Source organism: Ictalurus furcatus, chromosome 16 (assembly GCF_023375685.1).
Source record: "Ictalurus furcatus strain D&B chromosome 16, Billie_1.0, whole genome shotgun sequence".
Lineage (NCBI taxonomy): Eukaryota > Metazoa > Chordata > Actinopteri > Siluriformes > Ictaluridae > Ictalurus > Ictalurus furcatus.
Window position 1 is genome coordinate 12,303,094 of NC_071270.1, and position 9,927 is coordinate 12,313,020.

Here is a 9,927-nt window from a genome sequence, read left to right on the forward strand (position 1 = left end):
AGATGGCCAATTTTGCTCCCTTGACACCCAGCCATGGGTGGTTGTGGCATTGTCAGGATTTAAAATTGTAATCTCCTGACAGTAGGGTGAACTTTTTTCTGTTATACCACTTGGCAGGCTCCTGCTGCACCCATAAAAATCTTGCATGGTAGCACTATTGCTCTCCTCTTGATATATCACTCTGCTTGTATTTCCTCATTTGTAAGTCCCTTTGGATAAAAACTTCTGCTAAATAAATAAATGTAATGTAAATGTAAATTTTAGCCTTCACCCCCATGGGTTGGTGGCTGTCGTATGATAGAGGAGAGATGGCTAATGGGTGGGAATTGGGAGGTAACCAAATTGTGGGGAAATCCTGAGTTTTTTTTTCTAGACCTCTAAGAATGATATAATTGTAAAGAAAATGGATTCACAGTGTTTCCTTATAGTGGATCTGGCTGGCTTGTACACTTCAGATTTCTGTTAACATTTGCAATTTGCACAGGCACCACAGGGTCCTAAAAATGATAAAGTCCTTCTTTCAGTCTGATTGTTGTGCAGTATTGTGATGGTGTGATGATAGTGTGGTACATACTGTAGGCCTGAGTTCACTACGAGGAACTGTTGAACTGTTTTTATTTAATCAGTTTATTTAATTAGTTTTTACATTCCTCAAAGAACATTCTTAACTGACATACATTACATAAAGTGTATTATTTCCTGAAAATTGTAGTGATTATAATACATAGACAGCATTCTAACTGAATCTAAGTCAGGTGTAGATGACAACAATGAACCATGCATGTGTTACTATTTGCATGTGATTCCTAGAATGTCAGTAAGCTGCTATAGCATTTTAATAGTAGTAATGCAAACATAAATGTTCTGTATTGTTAGTGTTTGTCTAACTAGAACGTTTACAAAGCTTTTAAAAGACATTATTATGGTAATATTACAGTCTAACCTTCAACCTGCCAAATACCTGTTAAACATTCAGCTAAGGTTTTTTGAACAGTTTTAAGAGCTTTTAGTTCTTATCAAGTTCAATCTGTTGTCAAGTTTTCTCTGTTTTGAGAATGTTTTTATCGAATATTGATCAATGTTCCTCCAATATTCTGTCTTATTTTTATTTGGTGGTGGTGTGTGTGTGTATGTGTGAATGTAATGGTGTGTATTTGTGTGATTCTCCCCACAGGTTCGGGTCAGATCCAGCTGTGGCAGTTCCTTCTGGAGCTGCTCTCGGACAGCGCGAACTCGAGCTGCATCACATGGGAAGGCACAAATGGCGAGTTCAAGATGACCGACCCAGACGAGGTGGCTCGGCGCTGGGGAGAGCGTAAGAGCAAGCCCAACATGAACTACGACAAGCTGAGCCGTGCTTTGCGCTACTACTATGACAAAAACATCATGACCAAGGTGCATGGAAAGCGCTATGCCTACAAATTCGACTTCCATGGCATTGCCCAGGCCTTACAGCCTCATCCTCCTGAGTCCGCCATGTACAAATACCCTTCTGATCTGCCCTATGTGAGCTCCTACCACCCCCATACGCAGAAAATGAACTTTGTTTCACCTCACCCCCAGGCGCTGCCTGTCACGTCCTCTGGCTTCTTTGGTGCACCCAACCCTTACTGGAACTCACCCGGAGCTGGCATCTACCCTAGTCCACGTCATCCAGCCACCCACATGCCGCCTCACCTGGGCACCTATTACTAGGTGTCTCAGTGTGGGCAAGAAAATAACAGCATCTTTCCTGAGTGGAACTGGAGCGCCCTCAAGAGGCTGAAAATAGCAGCTTTGTGCTGAGCCAGGGAACTGGATATGGTGGTGTAATTATCTACACAGGAGGAGGAAGTAGGAAATGGAGGAGGCACACAATAACAAACATGTAAAGAAACCAAAATTTGACTGTGGGATGTTGTAATCAATACTTTTTAAGAGGTTCTCAATTGTATGTAGACCAGTGAGTCTAAATTACATCAGATTATCTAAGGAATGCAAAATAACAATGCAAACAAAAGGTCCTGCGCAATTTGACTGCAATGCAATAAATATTTCAAGGCCAAGTAGCTTGTACATGCTGTCTGCAAGGCTAAACAAGCATTCTTATGGGCACAAGATGGCCTCTGGACGCAATGCCAACATATTCAAGACTTTAAGGTCAGCAGCAGGTCATTAAGAGAATGTGAAAGAGGACAATCTAGCAAGTTGCATTCATGTAAAAAGGGCTTTTAATTTACCAAAGACAAAAAAAAATTAGGTGCATGAACAGTTATATATTATTCTATATGTGTTAAGTATTAAACTACCTTCATTTGAATAAACATATCAGAGAGAGTTAGTAAGATGTAAATGAATTAAACAGGTGGGTGAAGTGTGAAAGTAAGAGAATGGCTCAGAGAAAGAGAGAGAGAGAAAATGGAAAATGTTGAGTATTAGTCAGGGAATGAGATGAAGGCAAGGTAAAGAAAGTATCAAGTATTACTGCTTTGGATATAAACTGCCATATTTATCAGTATTATACTACATAGTAGTTCATATGGCATTATAGAGGATAAAGAAGGGACATTTACTTGATTGTTAATTTCATAAAGGGAAGAACCTTGAAAATGATTTTGATTTAAAAAAAAAAACTGGAAATGGAAATATTCTTTAAGTGTTTTAAATGACCTCAGACATTTTTAGACAGAGGTGGATTTTTAAAATCAGTGCCTTATTGAAGAAGTTTTTCACACATTGGTGGAGGTTTTACCAAAGTACCAGTTTATGTGTTGTTATTATTATTATTTTCTGAGTCGCGAACGCTGTGCGTTTGTCAGATTGAAGTATACAATTCAGTGTTATATTTCATTTTATATGATAGATATATAACTTATGCATTTAAACACTACGAGTTGATCTCAGCCAGCTAAATACAGACATTTATATGATAGTTTTAGGAGAAAGAAAAAACGTGGACCAAAGTTAGCAAAAGAAAGTGAACCGCTGTGGCCTTTGAACTTTAAGCTCTGTATACAGTATGATTGTTTACAAATGTAAGCCATGTGTGCTAATATAAAATGAATTGTTTGTGAAAGCTGGTCTGGTTTGGCATTCAGACTTGTCTCAGTGTTAGCAGCATTTACACTTAAGACTTCAGAGTAAAAATATGTAAATCTCTAACAACTGAACAACTGGACTGATGCTCTGAGATTGGTGACAAATGGCAGAGAACATACTTTCATAAATTATATGATTTTCTACTGAATAAATTTAATAAACTATTTTGAAACCAAACTTCTTTTCAATGTGTAAAGAATGGTGTTATAGTAAATTACATTTTATTAAGTGTATTATAGTCAGTTACAAATAAGAAAAAACATTTTTGTTAAATAAATTTAATTTGCTTACTGAATTACTATAAATGGTGAAAGGCTTCATGATTATTCACTATTAAATTATTATTGACATTTTCCACATATTACACAGTATAATTGTACTGAGAATACATTACATATTACCAGCTACTATACTGAATATATTTTAAATAACTTAAAAAAAGCAATAGAAACTCTGTGTGTGTGTGTGTGTGTGTGTGTGTGTGTGTGTGTGTGTGTGTGTGTGTGTGTGTGTGTAAATAGAATGACAAACTCTAACATAAGCGTGCTTGACATGAGTTCATATGTTGCCACAACAAATTTAGAAACATGAGACTGTTCGAAACATTCTGAGGAGGAAAGAATATCATCCACTATCATAATAATCCAAGAATGACAGCAACTAGAAAAAAATATTTCAACATAAAGTATAGTGTAAAATGTAACTAAAATTCCTTTAGCCATATTTGAATATTGTGATTTTGTTCATTTCTCATTTTGCTCATGTTCTTCTAGAATGTTATAATTATGTTGGCTTAACAAAGCCAGCATACTTTTGTGCTTTATAAGATTCAAGTTGCTATGACTTTTCTAAGTGATCGGAAATACGGAATTCTTGTCTATCTAGTCAACTGTAAAAGTATTGGAACCCTATCTCTCTGTCTCTCTTTTTTTCTTAATACAGCACATTACCTTCAGATTTCAAACTGATAAGTATTTTAAACTCTCAAGTTTGTCATGACGGACTTTACCTATCTAGTTTGTACAATATAAATAAAAACCGTCTGGTTCGCTGGTAAGATGCTGCATTTTATCAATCAAATGCATATAGAATACACACACTGCATCAGCACAGAAATCTTCTGTCCTATAATGGTTATCTGTTAATATTTAGTGGAAGCTTTTATCCTTTTGTAATCCGTGCTTATTCATTTCATTTCAATACCGCTTATCTCCTTTACTGCTTTATTGTGTTTGTTCTGAAACTTAACCTGAAAATCTATCTGTAGGCTGCAACCACACTCTATTCACTATATAGTGCACTATTCTGTAAGTCCATGTAATATGATAATACATAATTAACTGTGAACTTAGAATTCACTTTGATCTGTATGATGAAGAGGGTGGGGATCATTGTTACTTAGTTGTTAGCACATTTGCCTCACACCTCTGGGGTTGGGAGTTCCTGCCTCTGCCCTTTGTGGACAGAGCTTGCGTGTTCTCCCTGTGATTTGGGATTTTCCTCCGGGTACTCCGGTTTCCTCCCCCAGTTCAAAGACATGCATTGTAGGCTGATTGGCATGTCCAAATTGTCCGTAGTGTGTGAATGGTGGTGTGAGTGTGAGTGTGTGAGTGTGATTGTTCCACACCATCCAGGGGGTTCCCTGCCTTGTGCCCCTAGTTCTCTGGGATAGGCTCCAGGCGTCCCGTGACCTTGTGCAGGATAAGTGGCACAAAAAATGGATGGATGGATGGATGGACAGATGGATGATGAAGAGGGTGTGGTGTTGGCACATTGCCAGCCCCCTGACATTTAATATGGGCTTTATGTTAGAGAAAATTATTATACTGTCTCAGAATTATTAGCAAACAATGCAACTGATCCCATATACAGCCCTCTACTAATATTGACACCCTTGGTAAATATGAGCAAAGAAGGCTGTGAAAAATTGTCTTTATTGTTTAACCTTTTGATCTTTTCCTTAAAAAGAATTCACAAAAAATATTCTGCTCTCATGGATATTAAACAATTGCAAACACAACACATGTTTGTCCAAAAAATATATATATTTGTTAAATATAGGTGTACAAAAATTATTGGCACCCTTTTAGTCAATACTTTGTGTTACCTCCCTTTGCCAAGATAACAGCTGTGAGTCTTCTCCTATAATGCCTGATGAGGTTGGAGAATACATGGCAAGGACTTTTTCTTGAAACCCTTCCAGATAACTTGTGGTGATGTAGATGACTTCGGATTGTAGTTTTGGAGACTTTCTGGCCCCAAGATGCAACTAACTTCTGCAATTCTCCAGCTGTGATCCTTCGAGATTTTTTGGCCACTCGAACCATCCTCTTCACAGAGCATTGCGTCAATACAGACACGCATCCAATTCCAGATTTCCCCTGATGGTGAAAATGGGCATTTTCAATACTTGTGCTATTTTCTTATAGCTACTTCCCATTTTGTGAAGCTCAACAACCTTTTGCCGCACATCACAACTATATTCCTTGGTCTTACCCATTGTATTGAATGACTAAGGGAATTTGGCCTATGTGTTACCTCAAATGTATACCCCTGTGAAACAGGAAGTGATGGTTGAACAATTTCCTGTTCACCCAGGTGTACAATTTTTTTTTTTTAAATATCACTGGTAAAATACTTCAAATATATTTTTCTCATATGAATTCATAGGGGTGCCAATAATTGTTGCACACCTATATTTAACAAATATTTTTTGTTTGGGTTTTGTGTGGATTTTTTAAACAAAAGACCAAAAAGTTCAACAATAAAGATAAATTTTCACAGCCTTCTTTGCTCATATTTACCAAGGGTGTCAATATTAGTGGAGGGCAGTGCATGTCTATATTAATACTCAACTTAATATTCTGAGTAGGGTAACATTTTTAACAGCATAATCACTCATTTCAGATTTAATCTGCATTAATATGTTGCTCCTTGACAGACAATGTTGAACTTGTGTAATCTGTGTTCTAATTTCGTGCGCTGTCTTGGTACATGACAGCATGAGCTTCCCAAAAGCATCGCCATTAAGTAGGATAGAGAGTCTTCATTGTGATGCTCACGTTATTATTTAATTATGATCTTTGTGCTGCAATGCCTTTAAGAAACTCAGCCCTATGCCGCTTTTATCAGTGCTCCCTCCTTCTGTTCAGTCTTCAACGTACTCGTGTTCAAGCAGGAGCTTCTCATTCCTTGGTTCTGGTAGAAGTGTGGAGTCATTGCTAATCTGAATCTCATCAAAATATCTAAAGTCTGTGATGTACTTGCCCCCATGTGTGCCAAAGAGAAGAGGCTTAAAATTGTAACCCCATCGGAATTCTTGTGGAACATAGGAAGTACGGCTTTGGCAGGTGGAAGCTGTGGATTCCATAGTGGCGTTCAGGGTGACCACCAGTTCAAAGTTTCTCACCTTTAAATTTTCAGCAGTGAGGCTGGCCAGAGGACTGCTCTCATCCAGCACATGGTAGAAGATAAGAGGCAGAACAAGGAACGGGCACTGCTCATTGGAGTCAAACTGGAAGTCCACAGGCTCCTGGTGGAGCTGGATCTTCTCACCCTCTTCAGTGACATAGGGAAAAAGCAGCTTGCCTGAGAGCTGACATTGAACCAGTGGACTCTTACGCATGTTGGCCACACGCACCATCACACACAACTGGCCCTTGTACTTGGAAACCAATGCCAACTGGCTAAACTTGACTGTCTCAGAACGCTTCTTGGGCCGTGCTAGCTTGGCCAGGAAGGTACCAGTCACAAAGATCTCAGCCAGGCCTGTGAGCACCAGTTGTAACACCAGTGTTAAGATGGCAAGTGGGCACTCCTCTGAGATGTGACGGAAGCCATAGCCGATGGTAGTCTGTGACTCTAGGGAGAATAGGTATGCGCCAGTTAAGGTGGCCACATTCATCACACACGGTGTGTGGTTTGAAGCCTTTTCAATGTTAAGGTCATTATTTGTCATTGCGATGAGATAGAAAAGCATGCCAAAGAAAAACCAGGTTGTGAGGAAGGTGGACACAAAGAGGGTGAGTTTGTAGCGCCATTTCATGTCCACCACTGTGGTCCAGATGTCGTGTAGATAGAGCTTCACCATGCCCTCGACATTGTCAAGACGAATGTTGTTGTGGCCATCTTTAGACACCACACGTGGTTGGACTCCTCCATTCATCCTGCACAGCTGATATTCAGATCAAATTCAGGCAATCTCTCTACAATGAAAAGAAGTTCATGAATGATTTATAGTTTCACTTTTACACTGATACACTTTGCTTCAAAAATAATATCTAATTTAGACATGAAATTAACATTAGTTTTCTTTTTGTTTAGTTGTGTGTTTATTTTTTCTTTAAACAAATCATTTGACCCAATAAATCCAGCTGATTATTTCAATGAGCAAAGAGAATATACAGTACAGAGGTGCTTGAAAGTTTTTGAACCATTTAGAATTTTCTATATATCTGCATAAATATGACCTAAAACATCAACCGATTTTCTAAAAGAAGTCCTAAAAGTAGACAAAGAGAACTCAATTCAACAAATGAGAGAAAATATTATACTTGGTCATTTATTAATTGAGGAAAGTGTTCCAATATTACATATCTGTGAGTGGCACAAGTATGTGAACCTCTAGGATTAGCAGTTAATTTGAAGTTGAAATTAGAGTCAGGTGTTTCCAATCAATGGGATGACAATCAGATATGAGTTAGCACTCTGTTTTATTTAAAGAACAGGGATCTGTCAAAGTCTGATCTTCACAACACATGTTTGTGGAAATGATTCATGGCACAAACAAATGAGATTTCTGAGGACCTCAGAATAAGAGTTGTTGATGATCATCATGCTGGAAAAGGTTACAAAACCATCTCTAAAGAGTTTGCGATCCACAGTCAGACAGTTTGTGTACAAACAGAGAAAATTCAAGACCATTGTTACCCTCCCCAGGAGTGGTCAACCAACAAAGATCACTCTAAGAGCAAGACATGTAATAGTCCATGAGTTCACAAAGGAACCCAGGGTAACTTCGAAGCAACTAAAGGCCTCTCTCATATTGGCTAATGTTAATGTTCATGAGTCCACCATCAGAAGAACACTGAACAACAATGGTGTTCATGGCAGAGTTGCAAGAAGAAAGCCACTTCTCTCCAAAAAGAACATTGCTGCCTGTCTACAGTTTGCTAAAGCTCGCATGGACAATCCAGAAGACTTTTGGAAAACTGTTGTATGGATGGATGAAACAAGAAGAGAATTTTTGGTTTAAATGAGAAGGGTTATGTTTGGAGAAAAGAAAACACTGCATTCCAGCATAAGAACCTTATGCCATCTGTGAAACATGATGGTGGTACCATCGTGGTTTTGGCCTATTTTGCTGCATCTGGACCAGGATGGCTTGCCATCAGTGATGGAACAATGAGTTCTGAATTATATTAGGGAATTCTAAACGAAAATGTCAGGATATCCGTCCATGACCCGAATCTCAAGAGAAAGTGGGTCATGCAGCAAGTCAGTGACCCTAAGCACGCAAGTTATCATACCAGAGAATGATTAAAGAAGAATAAAGTTAATGTTTTGGAATGGCCAAGTCAAAGTCATGACCTTAATCTAAAAAAATGTTGTGGAAGGACCTGAAGCAAGCAGTTCATTGAGGAAACCCACCAACATCCCAGAGTTAAAGCTGTTCTGTACTGAGAAATGGGCTAAAATTCCTCCAAGCCGACGTGCAGGACTGCTCAACAGTCACCGGAACCGTTGCAGTTACTGCTGCACAAGCAGGTCACACCGAATACTAAAAGCAAAGGTTCACATACTTATGCCACTCACAGATATGTAATATTGGATAATTTTCCTCTATAAATAATTGACCAAGTATAATATGTTCTCTCATTTCTTTAATTGGGTTCTCTTTGTCTACTTTTAGGACTTATGATGTTTTAGATCTTATTTATGCAGAAATATATACAATTCTAAAGGGTTCACAAACTTTCAAGCACCACTGTATAGACAACTGAAGCCCTGGAAACACATACAGCAGGCAAACTTCATGCATTTATCCCATTGTTCTTGATTTCAACATAAATCCTTTGCTATGGTATCGTCACACTCTCACCATATTTAATAACAGTAAAAAATTGTTAAAGCTTGATAAAAGTCCTGGTTAAAAGCAGATTGTGTCAACACTTTTTAATGCTTCTGCTGTTAATAATCAATTAGGCTAAGTTGTTTATTAATTAAAAGACTCAAACAATGGCTATTATTTTTTTGAAACATAATATAACATTAAAATGATATTTCAATCATCATAAGAATATGTACTTACTCTTAAGGTCCTTTGGTCGTGTCTTCAAGGTGGGTCTGATGTTGGCTGCACTGCCAGTGGCGTGTAATGTGAAACCAGGAGGCTTTCACTTCCCTTGACGATGTCCTTGGTTCTCCTTTGTCTTTTCTTAGAACTAAAGCAAAACGGGGTCACCTGTGAGGTAGGTTTTCTTAATAGTTTGTCTTGGTCCCAGGCTCAATGTATCAGCAGGGGATGTCGGATTGAAAATGTTTTTCACTTTACAAGTGCCTTTTTAAAAACTGTTTTTACTACAAACAAGCTTAAAACACACACTCACTCACTAACACACACACACACACACATACTCATGTACACACACATACAGGCACACATACACACACACACATTTGTCTTACTATCTTTGTGAGGACCTTCCACTGATATAAATATGAATGCAGCTAAAAAATAAATAAATAAATAAATAAAAAGCCATAGCTGCAATTATTGTTTTCCTTGTTGGCACCAGTCAGAGATCCCCAAAAGATCAACAGATATTCCTATCATTGAGGGGACAATTG

At 38.2% G+C, this 9,927-nt stretch overlaps 2 protein-coding genes across 9 annotated transcripts in view; one reads left to right on the top strand and one right to left on the bottom strand.

Annotated features, from left to right (window-relative positions):
* The window catches only part of erg (ETS transcription factor ERG), a 57,036-nt gene extending 51,627 nt beyond the window's left edge, over positions 1-5,409 (top strand). For all 8 annotated transcript variants that reach the window (XM_053644750.1, XM_053644753.1, XM_053644749.1 and 5 more), the window contains one exon: positions 1,175-5,409. In XM_053644750.1, coding sequence (XP_053500725.1) covers positions 1,175-1,695 — 521 coding nt within the window. In that variant the 3' untranslated portion in view covers positions 1,696-5,409. The remainder of the gene's footprint in view (positions 1-1,174) is intronic.
* Positions 5,410-5,487: 78 nt separating this feature from the next.
* Positions 5,488-9,518, bottom strand: kcnj15 (potassium inwardly rectifying channel subfamily J member 15). Its single transcript, XM_053644757.1, has 2 exons — positions 9,389-9,518; positions 5,488-7,283 (listed from the first exon to the last, which is right to left on the bottom strand). The coding sequence occupies exon 2, from the start codon at positions 7,241-7,243 to the stop codon at positions 6,227-6,229; it is 1,017 nt and encodes a 338-aa protein (XP_053500732.1). The 5' UTR covers positions 7,244-7,283; positions 9,389-9,518; the 3' UTR covers positions 5,488-6,226.
* Between the last annotated feature and the right edge of the window lie 409 nt (positions 9,519-9,927).